The following is a 21,822-nucleotide window of genomic DNA, read 5'->3' on the forward strand; positions in this document are numbered from 1 at the left end:
TATACTACGATCACCCACTAACAATGATGTGGTGAAGGAGACCATGGTCAGGACCATGAGCATTGCAGAGGAGACAGGGCAACGTTTCGGCGTAGTAACCTATGACCCAGCTGTTGCGCTGAAGGCCTACTCCATTCAAGTAATTGAAAGGCCACTCTTCGACAAATTGTTGGTAATGCTTGGAAACTTTCATGTAGAACTTGCCTTCTTCGGAGCAGTTGGCAATTTTATTTCTGAAAGTTGGATTGAATATATCTTGACAGAGGCAGACATACTGGCAGATGGATCGATGCTTGGCTTCATCAAAGGCAACTTCTACAATAGGTGCAGTCGTATCCACGAACTTCTGGCGAACGTTCTTGAGCAGAAGATGTACCAGCGATTTGTCTCAGAAGTGCCAGCCGAGGAGTGCGAGGCATTGCAGGAAGTGATGAAGAATGTCCCCACCGATCCTACTCAGATGGAAGAAAGACACCTGGAACATCCAATCATCTTGGAACATCTCAGAAAGTTCGAGGACTTCTCCTTGTAAGTGCGCAACAGAGAGTTTTGTGGAACAGCACAGTTCTGGGGAATATACATCTTCCTCATCAACCGTATCCACAGGGAGATGCAAAGATGCGTGAAGATGAATGATGTGGATGGCTACATCAGTGTCTTTCCAGCAGTATTAAATGTGTTCTTTGCCCTACATCGTCCAAATTATGCCAGATGGGGGACGCTCCTCATTCAAAGATTGGTGACTGCAGACCCAGCTTTGTGAGATATTCTTCAAAAAGGAGTTTTTTCTGTCCGGAGGACCTCAAAGAACTACAGCAGATCTGCAGTTGATCTCTCACTCGAGCAATCCGTCAATAGGGATTCAGCATCTAGTATGAGGGGCATTGTTTCATTCAAGAACTCTGAAACTGCATTGCGGCGTTGGTCACTCACAATGATACAAAGAGCTTTGGCTGTGACAGAACTTCGAGCACTCACCGGACTTGAAATTATTGAACAGGCAACTGCGCAATGTTGACCTTCACGAATCAGAAAGGACAACGACCAAATGAAATCCCTCAGTGAGAAGATTGATGAGTCCTGCAATCCTTTTATGGTGGATGCTCCGACAATCTTAGTTAATGTTGCAACTGGACATGCCGCGTCCAAGACCACTGAGGAATACCTGCTCAAAACATTCCAAAGGGGAACAGACGCCAGGGAAAAATTCAAAGAAGAGTGGAAAAGTAACAGTGGGCGTTTTCTCCAGCCAGTCAAAAGAACGAAAGTTCAGAACTTCGCTGCTGAGAATGTAAAGGAGAAGGTCAAAGTACCAGCTCTGAAGAAAGCCATTACCAATGCAGAGAGCCTGCGTGATGCTTTCATCCTTCTGATAGTGGCTGTCGCAGAAGAAACAAGCGTAGACCTTCGCAAGGTGCTGTCCTTCCCGATCATCTCATATCCCCTGTCAATTGCACACTGTGATGGGTCAAATGTGAAGACAGTCAAGGCAGCACTGCTCAACAAGCTGGAGTCCATGCAGACAGTTCTGTTTACAGAGAAAGGGGTATGCACAGATCTTTAATTTTGGACTGCTTCTGCACTCGACAGTGTCCCAGACGAATATTGGAGCATCATACGGATCCATTGCTCGGTCAATCCTGTCTACTGTTTGTAAGGGGAGAGCCACAGAGGTACACGTATGTCTTGACAAATATGTCTCAAATTCCATCAAGGACAGCGAAAGGAAGTTGCGCGGAGCAACTGACTGCCAGTACACAATCACAGGACCTGATCAGAAGATGCGGCAGAATTGTCAGAAACTCCTTGGGAATGTCAGTTTCAAGGATGAACTTGGAAAGTTTCTGTTGCATGAATGGGGAAAAGAGCACTACCGCAATATCTTTGGAGGGAAAACAGTTATTGTGTCGTTTTAACTGTGTTGAATAGGTCCAAACATGAGATGGCAGAATTGGTATATTCTTGACAATCCGAATTTGAGAGATTTTACCAAATAATCATAATTAATCAGAGCTGACACCCATGTTTCAATGCTACAATGATAATTTGAATTAAATTTGTCTTCCTTAGGAAAGGTAAAGCCAAACCCTTCGACATCATGAAGAAAGACGCCACCAGAAAATTTGTGGAGATGTTCATCAGTATGGGAGATATCACTGTGGATGTTGACACTGACGTTGCTTCAGAATTCGTCTGCCTCATGTATGCCCAACACAAGACACGAGATGTTAATGAAGCCCGTTACCTCAAGTTGCTTGAAATGACTGGAAAAGTTAACCAGGTGAATTGACAATAGACTGAAATGTACATGTATAATGTGCTTTACAACAGTACCCAAGGAGGAACCTTATAACCAACCCTCTCTTTTCCTTTCAGGATAATCCGCTTGCCAACATCAAAAGGGTAGACTGTGCACTATTGCCACGAAGTCGCCCAACCCTCAAAATGAAGATACGCCGATCACAGTATGTTACAGCGATATGGAGCCATGCAACCGAAGCTTCTCCTGGCAGCAGCTTGATACCATCAGATTATGGGTGGAACAAGAAAGACAATATTCTACAACCTGCCTGGTATGAGGGACCTGCAGTTCCATCGAGCCTGTTCAAAACAACTAATGCCGATTCCATGGAAGGGGACAGTGACAGTGATGAGACCATCATCACAGGTAGTGATGACATGGACTTAGACCAAGAAAATCCAGATGAGCTGGATGAACTGATCGAGTCTGATGACGAGCCATGGAGTGAGGACTCCGATTCAGATCACGACGATGACAGGGAGTAACATAATTCCAATGAAAATTGGAAGATAACTGGCGATTGCCATTGCCTCGTCCTCTGTTGAGAATGTCACTGCTTATTTCTGAAAAAATGGGCTCTTCTGATAAAAAGGAAGTTGGTTTTAAGGATAAACTAAAGTAAATCGCTATTTTGGAAAAATCCCGAAATCAGGCATGCCGGTGTAGCCAAACTGACAGATGTGAGCAACCAGTATACATTCAAACTGGGTCTATAACAAAACAGACATGAATGGTTTACTTAATTTGGACTGAAATTGTGAACTTTGGCTTGACTGACTGAATAAATTTATTTCTGCCACTTTCCAAAAAATTCCAAAATAATGGTTTACTTTAGTTAATCCTTGAATTGTTACCCTATGAGCTGAGAGCCTAGCTTGGCTGTAGGGCGTGGTACTTTGGGGTGTCTGGCTCAGACCCCCCACCCCCCACCACTGAAAATGTATGTCAGTGGTCATTTCTGATAAAGTGGGCCCTACTGATAAATTTGAGGCTAGTTTTAAGTTGTTACCCCATGAGCTGAGCTAGCTCAGCTGTAGGGCGTGGTACTTTGGGGGTGTCTGGCTCGGACCCCCCACCACTGAAAATGTATGTCAGTGGTCATTTCTGATAAAGTGGGCCCTACTGATAAATTTGAGGCTAGTTTTAAGTTGTTACCCCATGAGCTGAGCTAGCTCAGCTGTAGGGCGTGGTACTTTGGGGGTGTCTGGCTCGGACCCCCCACCACTGAAAATGTCTGTCACTGCTCTTTTCTGTTAAAGTGGGTCCTACTGATAACGTTGAGACTAGTTTTAAGTTGTTACCCCATGAGCTGAGCTAGCTCAACTGTAGAGGGTGGTACTTTGGGGTGTCTGGCTCAGACCCCCCACCACTGAAAATGTCTGTCAGTGGTCATTTCTCTCAAAGTGGGCCCTACTGAGAAATTTGAGGCTGGTTTTAAGTTGTTACCCCATGAGCTGAGCTAGCATGATTTTTGGGGGCCTTTTTTGAGCTCTGGCAGGGGTACCCCACTACGAAAAAAATATGTTATTGGTCATTTCTAATACACTTGATCACGCTTATTACATATTGAGTTGTTTTTCTTTGTTACTCATGAAAGCTAAGCTAACTCAAATTTTCCATGTATTATCCTGCCCCTGATGACCACACCCACCAGCAGGGGACCGGCAGACTTTCATTTCTTTGTTTGCCCAAGTATATAGATCCTTGCTGTGCACAACAAATTTTGTTACCTTTCCAGCTAGGCTGACCCCTGTGGGTTCCTGCTCTAGAGGTCAGACATATGGAATGGCCAGTAAATACGTATTGAAAATTTACAAAGACATACTTTTGTGCTGTTTTTGTATTCTGTATTGTAAATAACGATAAATAAACAACGTGAGTATTGTGAAGTGTTTGAATGCATAACAAGAACGAGCATGTATTGTTATCTGACACCACGAATGCTATATGATAGTAGGAGCTTATAAATATACATACTATTTAATTAATGAATATACGAATAATATATATACAACAAGAATCTAGCTTGTTTTGCCGAACTCAATACTTATTCCATGCATTTCTTGGTTTTGTGAATATATTCAATTATAAAGTGACATTGACTACATTGTAATAAATGATAATCAGACATGAGTGACAATGAAATGTTTCAGTAATTCTTCTACAAGCCCAGCATCGATTAAATACCCTAAACTCTAGTATCTCACGATATATAGTACACTACGATAAAGAACACCACGATATAATACACTACAATATAGTACACTACGATATAGTACACTACGATATAGTACAATACGATATAATACGCTAAGATATAGTGCACTACGATATAATACACTACGATATAGTGCACTATGATATAATACACTGCGATATAGAACACCACGATATAATACACTACGATATAGTACACTACGATATAATACACTACGATATAGTACACTACGATATAATACACTATGATATAATACACTACGATATAGTACACTACGATACAGTACACTATGATATAATACAGTACGATATAATACACTACGATACAGTACACTACGATATAGTACACTACGATATGATACAGTACAATATAGTACACTACGATATAGTACACTACGATATAATACACTACGATATAATACACTACGATATAATGCTCTACGATATAGTACACTATGATATAATACACTACGATACAGTACACTACGATATAATACACTACGATACAGTACACTACGATATAATACATTACGATACAGTACACTACGATATAGTACACTATGATACAGTGCACTACGATATAATACACTACGATATATTACACTATGATATAGTATACTATGATATAGTATACTATGATATAATATAGAACACTACGATATAATACATTACGATACAGTACACTACGATATAATATACTACGATATAGTACACTACGATAAAGTACACTACGATATAATACAATACGATACAGTACACTACGATATAATACACTACGATATAGTACACTACAATATAGTACACTACGATATAGTACACTACGATATAATACAATATAATATAGTACACTATGATACAGTATACTACGGTATAATACACTACGATATAATACACTACGATATAGTACACTCTGATATAGTACACTACGATATAGTATACTACGATATTATATAGCACACTACGATATAATACAATATAATATAGTACACTACGATACAGTACTCTACGATTTAGTACACTACGATACAGTATACTACGATATTATATAGTACACTACGATATAATACAATATTATATAGTACACTACAATATAATACACTACGATTCAGTACACTACGATACAGTACACTTTGACATCGTACACTACTATATAGTACACTACGATATAGTACACTACGATATAGTACACTACGATATAATACACTACGATATAGTACACTACGATATAGTAAACTACGATATAGTACACTACGATATAGTACACTATGATATAATACACTACGATATAATACACTACGATATAGTACACTACGATATAATACACACGATATAGTATACTATGATATATACACTACGATATAATACACTACGATATAGTATACTACGATATAATACACTACGATATAATACATAGATATACTACACTACGATATAGTACACGATACGATATAGTACACTACGATATAATACACTACGATATAGTACACTACGATATAGTACACTATGATATAATACACTACGATATAGTACACTACGATATAGTACACTATGATATAATACACTACGATATAGTACACTATGATATAGTACACTATGATACAGTGCACTACGATATAATACACTACGATACATTACACTATGATATAGTATACTACGATATAGTATACTACGATATAATATAGAACACTACGATATAATGCATTAAGATACAGTACACTACGATATAATACACTACGATATAGTACACTACGATATAGTACACTACGATGTAATACACTACGCTATAGTACACTACGATATAGTACACTACGATATAATACACTACGATATTTTGCACTACGATATAATACAGTACGATATAGTAAACTGCAATATATTGCACTATGATATAGTATACTACGATATAGTATACTATAATATAATATAGAACACTACGATATAATACATTACGATACAGTACACTACAATATAATACACTACGATATAATACACTACGATATAATACACTACGAAATAGTACACTTCGATATAGTACACTATGATACAGTGCACTACGATAAAATACACTACGATATATTACACTATGATATAGTATACTACGATAAAGTATACTACGATATAATATAGAACACTACGATATAATACATTTCGATACAGTACACTACGATATAGTACACTACGATATAGTACACTATGATACAGTGCACTACGATATAATACACTATGATATAACACACTATGATATAGTACACTATGATATAGTACACTACGGTATAATACATTACGATACAGTACACTACGATATAATACACAACGATATAGTACACTACGATATAGTACACTACGATATAGTACACTAAGATATAATACACTACGCTATAGTACACTACGATATAGTAAAATACGATATAGTACACTGCGATATATTGCACTATGATATAATACACTACGATATAATACACAACGATGTAGTACACTACGATATAGTACACTACGATATAATACACTACGATTCAGTACACTACGATATAACACAATATGATACAGTACACTACGATATAATACAGTACGATATAGTACACTATGATATAATACACTACGATATAGTACACTACGATATAGAACACTATTATATGATACAATACGATATAGTACACTGCGATATAGTACACTACGATATAATACACTACGATATAGTATACTATGATACAGTGCACTACGATATAATACTCTACGATATAGTACACTATGATACAGTACACTACGATATAGTACACTACGATTCAGTACACTATGATATAGTACACTACGATATAATACAGTACAATATAGTACACTACGATATAGTACACTACGATACAATACACTATGATATAATACACTACGATACAGTACACTACGATATAATACACTACGATACAGTACACTACGATATAGTACACTACGATATGATACAGTACGATATAGTACACTACGATATAGTACACTACGATATAATACACTACGATATAATACACTACGATATAATGCTCTACGATATAGTACACAATGATATAATACACTACGATACAGTACACTACGATATAATACACTACGATACAGTACACTACGATATAATACATTACGATACAGTACACTACGATATAGTACACTATGATACAGTGCACTACGATATAATACACTACGATATATTACACTATGATATAGTATACTATGATATAGTATACTATGATATAATATAGAACACTACGATATAATACATTACGATACAGTACACTACGATATAATATACTACGATATAGTACACTACGATAAAGTACACTACGATATAATACAATACGATACAGTACACTACGATATAATACACTACGATACAGTACACTACAATATAATACACTACGATATAATACACTACGATACAGTACACTACAATATAATACACTACGATATAATACAATACGATACAGTACACTACGATATAATACAGTACGATATAGTACACTACGATACAGTACAGTACGATATAATATACTATGATACAGTACACTACGATATAGTACACCACGATATAATACTTTACGATATAGTATACTATGATATAGTATACTACGATATAATATAGTACACTACGATATAATATATTACGATACAGTACACTATGATATAATACACTACGATATAAAACACTACGATATAGTACACTACGATATAGTACAGTACGATATAGTACACTATGATATAATACACTACGATATAGTGCACTACGATATAATACACTACGATACAGTACACTACCCTTTGGTTCACTTAGATATAAGTACACTACGATTTAGCTCCCTATTGGAACCTCTTGTATTGTCTGATTAAATACCGGAAAGAAAAATTTGAAGATAGGAATTCCAAGAAGCAGGTCTTCTTACGATATCGTGCTACTTTAATTACAACATTTGGTAGACCAGAAAACGATTTCATTATGCAATCCTGACACTGTGTATATATACAAATTATACAAACAATTTATTGAAATATTTTAACATTTGACAAGGACAAAAAACAACTAAATTTAAAACCCCGAACTTGTCAATAGATGCCAGATAATATCAGAAAAAAGTCAGACATGCTTATGACACATACATACGTAGGTATTGACTATCAAATCTGTATATCACCTCCGTGTCCGCCTATTGGGCTGTAATGTTTCTAAATGGATGTGAAGTAGGATAAAGTTTGTATATTTGAATTATAAGCAATTATATTGGAACTAGGATAAAGTACATTCATAGTGCATACGGTGTTCCTGATAAATAACACCAATATCTACTTTCTGCATTATGATATTTATATATTTATTCATTTATCTATTTATTTATTCATTATTTATTTATGGTTAGTATTTTTTAACCATGGTGATATTAGAGAGGACTCATTTTTTTTTATAACAGAACATTTTATTTCATGATTTAATGTACAGAAGGAAATGCGCGGCAGACGTAAGGTATGAAAGCCCCCTCCTTGTTATCTTAAATTTATACCATGTTACAAGTGAAGTAATTAGTCTTAATACTTGGGTTACTTGGCGTAAATCACATACTTTAATCCATATTATAAAAAGTTGTCCGGTAAACATTTGACATGCAAGCCTGGTCTCTATCACAGTATTTTATTGTTGGATAAATAGATCAAATATAAAGGCTTGTGATATAGGTAGTTTACCGACATACAGTGTCTTTAATCTGTCATTACAAAACTAGCGCTATAGATAATCCGTTATAATTCTAATCTTTGGTCAATGGATTTATCTTAATGATAAATCAATGACCCGATTAACTGAATGCCCAATAACATTGTATATAAACTATATGTTAACCGAAATTTCATTATCGCTAGTGTAAATATTGCGTGTGTTGTTTAACTTTTACTCGGACGCAGGATATACGAATGTAGACCATAAAAAGGAATCGTATTTATTACATATTGACTGTGTGGAATACAGGAATATAATGATAACATATTGACTATGTGGAATACAGGAACATAAACGTGACGTTAGAGGCTGTTTGGAAACCCAGTATTACAAATGTGAATTACGAATTATGAATCAACTGTGTACATTTATAAAACGAACAAATAATAAGAAATAACTTTTTAATAAGTTCAAACTTAACCGTAAAGACTTCTAATTAATTATTCCAGTGGCGAGTTGTTAAACTGAGACAGGACCTCACAATGAGTTCCAACATCGGCACCTCTATTGGTGGTGCTTTTATTAACTGGTTCTCTGAAGATGTTATGCCCAAGGTTGCGACTGCGGTCGATTTAACAATACTCCTCGTTAGCATCATTCTAAACGTACTACTTATAGTCATGTTCAACAAGAAACACTTATTTCTGGATCCTGCCAATAGATTCATGTTCCAGTTAATTATTGTGGACATTCTATCCTGGTTTTTTATTCTCATCCCCGGCGCAGTTGTAGCTTTGAGGGGACAATGGGATCTAACAATGCCCGTATGTTACGCCCAAGCCGTAATAGTGAACTGGATATACTTAGTAATGTTTGGTCTCATTACTACGTTGTTTGTAGAAAGGGCAGTTTTAGTGAAGAACCCGAAATTGCGCGACAAAATTTTTGGAAAAGTTTCGAAAGTGACCATCATTTCAATTATGATATGGAGTATCGATCTTGCTATTGCTGCCATTCCAACTTCCGGGTGGAGTCCTATTGATTATGACTTTTACCATAGTAGTTGTATTGTCTACAACGAATCCAACGTATATTACGTCATAATATTGTTTATGTTCGGAATAGGAACAGCCATCTTATCCGGGGCTGTCTGTATTCCGATCATTTTGAATTCTCGAAAGTCAAGAATCTTGCGCGAAAATGCAGAAGCTGCTAAAATAGAGGCAGATATTCGCCGTAAGATGAGGCTGGAAGCCATAGCAGAAGAGAAAAAAGAAATGGAAGCTGAAAAAATCAAGAACGGTCAGGATTCAAGTAAGAAATTAGAAAAATCTCTTCAGCCGCAGGCGAGACAGGGATGGACAAACGATAAACCATCAAATAGTAAAACAAATAATAATGCAAAGAAGAAACAAACGAGAAAGAAAACACGACGCGCGAGAACACCAAAACGGAGAGACAAACGCCTGCTAGAAGATGATTATGAGGATCCCGACTTTCACCTGACTGTCACATATATGATAATGTGGGTCCTATTGTTGGTACTCTGGCTGCCGTACTTTATAGTCCTATTCAGGCACGCGGCGATTAACGACACGGACTTTTGGAGGGGATACTATTCCGTAACTGTCATACTTGCCCTTTTCAGTTTCTGCATCAAGCCGATCATATACTTGTCTCATAATAGACACATGCAAGAGAAAACTAAGGACACTATTCCTGAAAATGTTGTCAACCGCGCATCAGCTCTGCGGATGTCTTTTGGTGACGTTGTTGATAAATTGGATAAGATAGTGTTTAAATCTCCAAGGACTCAGCCGTCTATTCAGACTACAGTGAAAGCGCATACTATAGCTATGAAATGGATGAATAAGTCCAATGTGAAAGATAAATCTGTTAAACAAGAGGCTGATGTCGCTTCAGAGGGTAGTCAAGATGAACATAAACATGACCAGTCAGAATCGGTAAATGATAAAGAGGGCCTCCTGAACCTTGCTGCTCCAGCGGATGGGTCATCTAAGGTAACGTCACCAACGCCAACGGATACGAACACTGCTGCCGACACTGCCGAATCAGCCTTAATTGATATGGAGGAAAGCGATCAGGGAACGGGCAGGTGGCCAGCGATGATCTAACATTCACCAGAACATGTGTCTCGAATGTGACAATAATAACGTTTCATATGTAATGTTTCAGAAAAGGATAGTGTTCGTTAAATGTGTTTTTGTATCTATGACCATAAATGTGGATATTTTATTTGCCTGTTAGAAAATATTGACAGAGTTCACGCCTTTTCACTTGTTCATAACTAATTCCACTACAACATTTGATTTATATTTGCGAGAGAAAAACGAAATATAACTTCTAGGGATGAAGTTTTGTTATCAGTTTTGTAATCTAGTTTTGGGCCAGAAGAAACCAGCTTATCAAACATTTAAACGATTTTATGTCCCACGAAAAAAATATCTTAATCACAATTTTCATTTTGTCATTTTCTTTTACTGTACAGTTGTGTTCATAACTTTACCTCTATGCTCAATATCTACAGCTAATATGTAGATGTACGAAGAAGTCACTACATAACCAGTAAGTCACGTGACTGTCACGAGAGACTGCATTAGCATATCGACGGTATATCTTTTCTGCGCACCTATTCGACAAAATCACACTTCATACAGAATTTGGACACACCCTAGAGTAAAACTGATGTAAATTCATCTTATGGCCAGAGTACAGTGCAAATATGACGCAGTAATGCTCAATGCTTCAAAATATTTCGACATAATAATTCAATTTATAGGGAGTAGGGGTGGGGGGAATCATATAAGATAACGACAAAACGTGGTTTATTTTAAATGATATAGAATATTGGGAAACACAGACGCGACTCATGTCAGACGCTTTAATATCTATCTGTAAATATTAGAACTCTCAGGTATTTTAAATATCACACGACAGTTGAGTGATTAGAGATATAAAACCATTATTGATACAAAGATGTCGGGGTCATAAATTCCGATCCTTTATCATATAGATAGATAGCTTATAAAGACATGGAGTATCGTAAAGTATGCACTCGGTTATGTCTATAATCAACAAGTGTTGTAAAGCAAAATAGTTAACATGTCCACCGGTGTAAATACTCATGTACGTATTGTGACGTCATCGGAATGTATAGATATCAACAATCCATTCTTTACGCGGTGATATCCACAAACGCGCTATATTTTATCTGAATAAGGCCAAAGGTTTTTTTGCTTTGTTTTTTGTTTTTGTTTTTTTAATGGTTCTAAACCATGACACCTGATTGAATTTGGTTGGCTTTGTTCTGTGCTACGCAAAGGAGAACTTTGTATAAACCACGGGTCTAACCCTATAGGGGAATTTGGGTACATCTTTGAAAACTCTTCTTCAAACAATAATGTTAAGTAGGGAATTCGTCGGCAGGAAGGTAATCCTTCTTATATAAACAGCAAGTCTTTGGTCATCCAGTGCTGAAATGATGAGGTCAAATAGACTTTTGTTAATCAATCAATCTTAGTACATCTGATCTGACAACGCTGTATAATCTAAATGTCACTGACGACGTAGTTGTAATATACAATTTTATTCTTTGTTTGGCTCTACCGTATATAACACTAGATTTGTACTGAAAGAGCTATTTACTTGTGTGCTATTTATACAATCTACGATATTGCAGGTAGTAAACCCTAATGGTAGACATTTAGTCCCCGAGGCTTACCGTAGCCTTATTGCTACGATTTAATTCATTCAAACAGTGGCACGGTTCAGAATATATAAATGTACTTGGCGGTGTTCCAAAATTGTCAGATATATAAAAATCACATAATTTATTGAGTTATAGGGCTAGGGCACCTTCCAGTCTCGATTATAACTTTTATATCGATCTGTTTGGTTCTTCCTTATTGGCCTCAAGGCTTCAAACTTTAGTTCCTTATCATCACTGTCGAGTCCAAGAATAAAGAAATAGAAGTATGTCACATTTTACTTCGTTGTGTTTGGCTCTGCTGTATTTAACTCTAAATTTGTATTAAAAGGAGTTATTCACGAGGTTGTCTTATGTAAAATCTTCGAGATTGCAGGTGGTAGACACTGTTTTTGGACTTTTTGGAATCATTGCAAATAGATATGTTTTTATCACCGTTTATGTATTTAAAGTTTGTCTATTAATCATCACACAAACTAAGTGAAGTTTCCATTTACTCTTATCCAAGAAAATCAAGGTAAGCCAACCTCTCTTCATTTGAGTCTCTGTCAGTGACTTGTATTTCTATCTCTGCACCGCCGAATGTAAACTGAACGTCGGCACCTCGTTCAAGTCCTTTGCTGATGTCAGGCATTTCTATTTCAACAGATCCAATACACTCACAGCCTTCATCTGTGACATACTCTGGTGACGGGTTGTGAGAAATGTAAATACCGAAAAGTATTCCTGTTTGATCTGGATATACTACGGCATAAGGATACTTCTCTAAACTCTGCCATACAGGTATTACGTCTCCTTTCTTTACATGAATGCTAAATACATCAACACAGTATACCGATTCACCATCTACTTCTTTCAGTTTCTCGACTGGATCTTTTTCGGGAATAAACAACCGCATAGTGTCTGTGCCATATGTATACCTACTGATTCGTTCAGTTACAGTGTTTAGCTCATGTCCGTTTATGACAGCACCTTTCAGAACAGCGAGACCTGCCTCATGTGGAATGACAAGACGCTTGTTTGGAAACTTGGTGGAAATTCCTGTTTGCAATAGCGGACATTCTGAATATCCACCAACAAGAAGTATAGCCTGCGCTTTGGCGACCTCAGGGTGTTCCAACAATTTTTCCACGTGGTTTTTTATCTTCTCGACGGATTTCTTGAATATTGTCTGAGCTAGATCTGACTTGATCCGCAATCTATCCATCTTCCATGTGAGATTGTTTGCATACTTTTTACTTGAAGATATACTCTTCTCGATGGTTTTATTTGGGTGCATCTCAGCAAATGTTTCAATCAAAGTTATCGGAAGTGTAAATGTTATTTTTTCATCAGTCGTTGACGAAATCGACCTTTTCTTGGTTTCAAAAGACCTCTGTAGCTCTAGATAGTCTCCTACATGTTTTTGTTTGAATTTTTCAAACACGTCAGCTCCTAGGATTTCGGAAAGAAGCGTTTCAAAGTCATTGTCTACCATGGTCCCTCCCCAGTCCCCACCATTTGCCATATGGATTTCCTTCAGCTTTAGACCTTCCAGTACTTCGTGCACTGTGATATCAACTGTGCCGCCTAAAACATGGAAAGTTAATTCCTATAATTACTTATAAGACAACTAGACCAATGAAGAGTATCAGAATAATGCAGAACTCGGTGTGAAAAAACTGTTTAGACAAATGCTATTTAAACTTTTGATAATGATTATTATTCAGGGATGGATATTATTGCACCTGTCACGCCTACTGATTGTATCTATTCAGTATTCTTCTGTCATCCATTGTGCATCATATTTTATGATATTTTAATTTTGTTTTTGAAAAGCGTCTATATGAATGTTAGAAAGTAATGAATTATTGCAGGTATTTAGCAGATTTTTTTAACGTCGATGCAACAATGAATGCGGAATAGCCAGCAAATGCACGTGTCAATAATATGTAATTGGTAGATTCTCACCACAATTACTCCAGTGTCAACTACAATCTCTTGTGGCATTCTGCAGGAACGATCCTTTATTAGTGTATAGATCCATAGTTAGTAGTGTCAATTTCTATTGTTCCAACATCGGTATTACAGCATGTACTTACCACCAACATCTACCACAATGTATCGAGACCCTGGCCGGAAAACCGCCAGGTTGTCGCCTCCTTTTCCGACAGACATTTCTTTAAGAGGCAAGTGCTTACAGAACAAAGCCGCTGACTCAGCCTCTAACGACAGGACCAGCTGATAGCTTGGGATACCTGCCTGAACAAAGAATGCAGATTTATTCAGTGAGATATATTCTCTATTATCAACAATTATTGGTAAGACTTTAAATAACATTCTACATTGTTATATTATATCTCATTACTTTTACCTTTACCGTGACATAATACAAAAAGTTAGAGTGACGACAAGATGTTTTAGATACATCATTGCAGTGAACTTTATAACAGCTTTATGGTAGGTTGACAATTGGATAGCGCAAACCATTGTCCGTTACCTGCTGAGCGCATTCCCTCATAAATTGCTTTGCTCGATCTGTCCAAATTGCAGGAACCGTCAGGACCCAACGGATATCGGACGTCGAAAGTTCGAGTCCTCTCTTTTGACACGTACTTAGTAGGTGGTCTACCAAATACTTCATTGCCGATGCAAATACTGTCATTGCGAGCATTGGTTTACCGTTTTGAGCATACAATTTCATAGATCTGGTGATATCCTAAAAATATAGAGAAATGTCAACAATTCAGTTAACACAACTACCAGTAAACCTAATAATCTTAGCGATTTAATCCGAATTCCGATTAATCATATTTTCGATTGATGGTAACCAATGTATTCTTGCTTACCTCTTGCTCATACAGCGACATCTTAAAACGTCTGAAGAAAAACCAATCGTGGTGTTTTCCCTCTTCTATCAGCTCGGCATACTTGTCTTCGGCCTCAAACCCAAATGTATCAAAGTGTCCGTCTGGCTTGAACAGAACGCAACTTGAAGTCTTCAATGAGGCAAGATTCCCCGATCCAGCTTTCCATACAAGAGTATTGATATTCAAAGGGTTTTTCATATACTCTAACCGTGTTGAGAACGCGTATCCCGAGTAGGTTGTTCCGAAGTCCAATGCTGCCGCCAAAATGTACGGGTTGTTTTTGAGGTCTTTTTTCTGTAACAAGGTAATCGTAACATGGAAGACAGGCAATGTGTTATTGATAACAGCATGTTTACAACAAAAACAGGTCACAAGACAGTCACAATAAATATCTGTATATTCGCATTTTTTCCGTATGTACATTTTGGAGAGACTGACTCGTCTATACATACAGAATAGATATATATATATATATAATTAACAGAATTATTTAAATATGACTGATTTTGTCTTCATTAATTTTAATTCAAATCAATCAATGCGAGTGCATTCTCGTTGGTATGCTACAAAATACAATATTTGCGCTGATTGAACTTTTAATCAGTGTTGATCGTTCTAGAACATTCTGCACTAACTATACAAAATGATAGCCTGACAGTGACAAAAGTAGTACCATGAATCCACAATTGTGTATTGATATTTTGTTCATATTTTGTGCAATCTTCATAAGTCAAAACAATATTCAACATTTTCTTACACTCACCAGTATGCGAGGCTGCATCTTCTGTTCCACTTGTGAATCCATCTGAATCAAACCATGACTCATTAGAGATGATACGGATATGACTAGCTTAATATACTACAATGGTCAATAGTCGCTTTGTGGTTTTAAGACAGTCGCAAGAATTTCAGCTAATTGTTTATCTATCTTCTTTACTACTATCATTAGTCTTTGCATGACTTAAGTTTGTTATGAAGAATCCTGTAACACTTTATGCATCCATATTCGATCCGATTCCATGTTATATATTCATTTGTACAGGTTTCGTGGTCGCTTGACGGGAAGTTTTGTTTGTTTGTAGTAACCCTGCACACCCCAATTAAGTGTTTACTTTTATTTTTAACGGGATATGATAAACACAAGTACATGACGTCTGTTATAACATCAAATGCAGTCAAATTACAATATACATGTAATTATGTGGTTAATTGTTGTGGCTCTATTGCAACTTATTCGAAAGACATAAGATTCGTTTTTCCCCAGTTATTGAATCCCGCTCTGTTGGTCCCTCGTAACACGTATGCATGTCTCAGTTTCTTTCATCATTTGAATTTCATCATAGGAGAAGCCAATGTGAAAATAATGGCTTCATCATTATTTCACATTTTAGTAATGGTTTAAATATAACGAAAATGTAAACTTTCAAAACATTACAGGCCGCCTGTATTGTGTCGTGTCGCACATCTAAATATAATTAGACACATATGATGAAATTACTTAATTACGTAGGTAGTAGAACACTTAAAGCCCGCATATTGTCTTATTGGGAAACAGGTTTGAGACTTTTCGTGTGATTCTCAGAAATATGAGTTATATGATAGTTATAATTATAAACTTGTGCTGATGTAATATGCGATTAAAATGTAATATGGTATTTAAAAAGTAACAACACCTCGGTAAATGATTTGATATGTCACCCAACTATGTCCTGACATATTGATTTATTGAATTCATTTAATAAATTTTATGCTTAATCGACATTCATGTGAGACCATCCGTATATGCATGTAAAATAGAGGTTTATTTCTAAAATGCTTCTGAAGTAAGCACAGGTAGATACATAGCATTTATTATCTATGTTTGTGTTTAATTATAAGGGTAAAATTGAATGGATAAGCTTAGATAGCGTCCGACAGTAAGTCATACAATACAGAAAGGTAATCACTATATATATATATATGTGTGTGTGTGTGTGTGTGTGTGTGTGTGTGTGTGTGTGTGTGTGTGTGTGTGTGTGTAATTATGTATTCGCCTATAATCAAAAATGTATGAAACACATATTTTTCACTTCAATATATAAATATTATCATCCTATATTTATATGAATTACTGTCAAACATCAGATTCCTGTACACATATGATACTCACCTTAGCTTGTCTGTAATCTTTCACTATACCTACGTGAAGGAATGAGACTATTTGGAAATCATTTCAATAGAAATAAATTTGGAAATTAGGACCAGGAAGTTTAAAACATGCGTAACGAATATTCGTTGTACAAGTCGTTTCTGGCATACACCACCAAGAAAAATACGATCCTATGCTATGGAGCTCTATACTCCTTGATGTGGAGTATAGATAAAAACATACATTTCAAACGCTTCATTAATCCTAAATGTTCAGTGTCTCAGTGACTAACTCTGACCTGATCATAATTATTTGCATGTTGGGCAATGTCCTTAGCTGATATTTTCGTAAAACCGTTAACATAAGTTGCTTTCGGATGACGTCAGAATGTAGGCTACAGTTATTTCGAGCATGTCTTTGTATTACAGAAGAAAAATCGTTATTCAAATACTTGTTTCATTTCGCAATGATCACACGTCTATGCTATTCCAATGCTTAATTTATAAATGTCGCTATTAACTTAATCTAACTAAATTGCCATGAAACATAATGAAACTTTAATCATCCTTATAATTCACTTTGTGTAACTAAATTTCAGGTCATTTAAACTATTTATACCGCTATTTTTCATAATGCAATAGTTCAGTGTAAAACGATACAATAATATATACGGTCATTGTTATTCCGTCTCTCTCAGCACACAAACGTCCGCGAAAGCTTGGTTTAGAGAAAATGCATTATTTTAATGCTAAATGTCGCGTGACATCAAAGTGTTACTTCGGCGGTGGTGATATTTTATTTACCTGATAAGACACTACTACACCGGTCACGCCTGTATTTATTCATAAACATTCATGATCGTTTTAAGATAAATCTACCCTAGTATACAGTTAATGTTTATAGAATGATTCTCCCCTTTTTAATCTGTACACGGCTATATCCAATCACGTGAACGTTGTCCGTCTTGATTCATAGTCTACATTTTAGATACGCACAATTGATTGTGAACTTCACTCGATTTTTTCGTGGTTAGAAATCTGGTGATGGCAAATATCATAAAATTCCACGATTGGTTGTTTAATATCAATTGATACGTACATCGGAATCAAACTGATGTCCAAACCCTAAGGAAAATAAAGAACTTTTGTCATATTTTTAATTTATAATCTCAGTAACAACTAAACTGATACATTTCAAGATCAAATAAAACCTGTTCTTATTTGTCATTTGTCAGATAGATAAAAGACAATCTGACGACAGATCTTAACTGTTATAACTATTATATATACTGTTTTAGCATTCGTGTATGTTATTAACAACTTGGTGCCAGAAGGATGTTTCTTTGTTTAGAGAACCTGTTCGCAATACAGATAATAACGGAACGCGTTCGTGGTCCACTATTTTGACACATACCACAGTTTGACCTACTTGTGCACACACTCCGTGCACTTGCTATTTGTTATATGTTTAAATCAGTCCTTCACCTACCTGCTTCGAAGGTAATTTCAGAATTATAAATCATATAGTAAAAAAATATCTATTGTAATTATGCACAGGTAAAAATCAATATCATCGACTCACAAAATTTGGTTTGATATAAACAATTTTATTTGCCCAAGATTTGCAAAACGATAAAGTGTTTAGTTAAAGACGAATATTTCACTTTCTTAATCAAGGGTATCGCAAAACTATTGAATCTTATGAGAAGTCCCTGTTTCCTACAATACTTTGTACATACATTATGTATTAGCAGGGACATATTATAGGTCCCTGATATTAGACCCGGTCAATCGAAATAACCCTTTGACTTCACCTACACCATGTGAGCTCATTATATTTCCCACTCGTGCATAACGAGTACTTTCCACTACCTAACATCAGGTATCGGGATACATACCAGCGGTGCGATCTGGGTGGCTGTGCTATTTAGACGATAATGTAATATAATCTAACGGAAACCAAAGTCTTGGCTTAAACTCTTTATGCATACCAGTACGTCGTCAGTTTGAAATTATTGAGAAAAGAGACGTGATTATCCGATAAAGGAAAGTCAACGTATGGCCATTACAACATGTGGACATGCAAAGTTTTTTTTCTTAGTTTTTATTCTTTTTTTGAAATATTTTGACACAAGTGTACAAAACAAGATATACATCCATCCATCATCCATCCAACCATCCATCCATCCATTCGTCCTCAAAGGCATAATGAATATGTATACGTGCCTGTCCTCACTATTCACCCCATCGTCATTATAATCACCTCCATTACGATACAGCCTCATATCTCTAGTACATGTTATCATCACATACAATACATATATGTCATCCTTCTAACTTTTGCATCCAACTCATACACACAAAGACACACCCACCCACACATTCACCTATAGTCACCTGTTCATTCATATGTACCACAAGAAGACAAACACAATACATATGTATAGGGTAAGAGATAGGAGAAAGGAGAGAGAGAGAGAGAGAGAGAGAGAGAGAGAGAGAGAGAGAGAGAGAGAGAGAGAGAGAGAGAGAGAGAGAGAGAGAGAGAGAGAGACAGACAGACAGACAGACAGACAGAGAGAGACAGAGAGAGAGAGAGAGAGAGAGAGAGAGAGAGAGAGAGAGAGAGAGAGAGAGAGAGAGAGAGAGAGAGAGAGGTGGGGGTGGAGTGGGGGCGGGGGGAGCGGAAAGATAGTGTGTGGTCAGATTTTCAGATTATCTTCAAATGAAGTAGTAATAGAATAGTACAAGACGATGTGTTCAAATGATAATAATAATGATAATAGAATTAGGCGAACTCAACAAGTTTCATCCATTTCTTCCATTTATTATCAATGTTTTTGAAGATAGTCATCTCCTTAATATATTTCTGGACTTTATATCACTCCTTAATCTGGTTAGCTAATACCATAACATTTAAGGATTTATGAAAAAAACATCTGGTTATATATATATATTGTTTAATAAGTAAAATAATTCCATTATTTACTGCATGGTAAAGACCTGTTTGTTCATATATTCCAAAATATTCCATTATTTGTAAGACCAGTTTTGTAAATATAAGAGTAAGTAGTTAAGATGTGATGGTTTATACAAAACTCTAACCATTGAAATTTTGTATTGCTAGTAGTCCTAAACGGAAGGGAGGACATGAAAAGTTTGCGTGTATAATTCGAAAGTAAACAAAAAAAAATGTTGCAAAGTATATTCCACCACACACACCACCATCATAAACACAATATTTAACATTTAATTCAAACTCGATAAACGAAGGCAAAAACATACCATAGAAAATTGACACGGATCCCCATGAAAAAGTATAGGAAAATAAAATGATGTGTTTCAGAAGATTAGGCATCATCGAAAGAACCTGTTACCGTATACCTTAGCCAGTCCAAATCCATCATGTCACTTTCCCAATGAGAACAGCAATGAAATCACAAATATTTCGCCTTAGAAATCCATTACGAGCAGATAGATGAACAGCTTTGTTTTAAGTTCAATCATAGAAATGCAATCCTTGTCTTGCTAGCCATACATGATGACCGTTTTACACGCAGAATCTCTTTTTCAACAAGTAAAACAATACTCGAGGTAACTCAAGAAACCAAACTAATGAGACAGGCGGACCTTCTTTGAAGATGTTAAGATGAAGCTCATTGTGTAATCGTCATTTAGTGAATAGAATAGGCAGGAAGCAGCGTTGTGAACGTTTAGCAGACTGCTATGTTATCAATACATTTATTGTATAATAACGCATGAATAAAAAAAAGTCCGACTGTACTAGACACCAGTGCAAATATGTTTATCAGTTTGTTGGGTTCCTGTACTTGATTTTTTTATCTGTTTTTTAAGAGAAATATCTTTACTCATTGGCAAATGTTAACAAACTAACTTTTAATTTAACATGCAACAC

The 21,822-nt window shown here is 36.2% G+C and overlaps 2 protein-coding genes across 2 annotated transcripts; one reads left to right on the plus strand and one right to left on the minus strand.

Annotated features, from left to right (window-relative positions):
• Positions 1-9,745: 9,745 nt before the first annotated feature.
• On the plus strand, positions 9,746-11,338 carry LOC132546214 (uncharacterized). The gene has a single exon (XM_060209924.1). It carries the CDS (start codon positions 9,746-9,748, stop codon positions 11,336-11,338), a length of 1,593 nt encoding a protein of 530 aa, XP_060065907.1.
• A 2,091-nt stretch (positions 11,339-13,429) lies between these two features.
• Positions 13,430-16,584, minus strand: LOC132546186 (heat shock 70 kDa protein 12A-like). Its single transcript, XM_060209895.1, has 5 exons — positions 16,543-16,584; positions 15,759-16,073; positions 15,410-15,628; positions 15,012-15,171; positions 13,430-14,499 (listed from the first exon to the last, which is right to left on the minus strand). Exons 1-5 carry the CDS (start codon positions 16,582-16,584, stop codon positions 13,430-13,432), a joined length of 1,806 nt encoding a protein of 601 aa, XP_060065878.1.
• Between the last annotated feature and the right edge of the window lie 5,238 nt (positions 16,585-21,822).

Source organism: Ylistrum balloti, unplaced genomic scaffold (genome assembly GCF_031769215.1).
Source record: "Ylistrum balloti isolate Yb309-2 unplaced genomic scaffold, AGI_CSIRO_Ybal_v1 Utg369876, whole genome shotgun sequence".
In the NCBI taxonomy this organism is placed as follows: Eukaryota; Metazoa; Mollusca; class Bivalvia; order Pectinida; family Pectinidae; genus Ylistrum; species Ylistrum balloti.

What these genes read in the sequence shown, in the direction of transcription:
- LOC132546214 (XM_060209924.1), top strand. Translation starts at nt 9,746, where the DNA reads ATGAGTTCCAACATCGGCACCTCTATTGGTGGTGCTTTTATTAACTGG.
- LOC132546186 (XM_060209895.1), bottom strand. Translation starts at nt 16,584, where the DNA reads ATGGATTCACAAGTGGAACAGAAGATGCAGCCTCGCATACTG. An exon ending in AGATGCAGCCTCGCATACTG is followed by an intron (nt 16,074 to 16,542) that starts GTGAGTGTAAGA and finishes ACCTTGTTACAG; the next exon opens with AAAAAAGACCTCAAAAACAA. An exon ending in TGTCGCTGTATGAGCAAGAG is followed by an intron (nt 15,629 to 15,758) that starts GTAAGCAAGAAT and finishes CTATATTTTTAG; the next exon opens with GATATCACCAGATCTATGAA.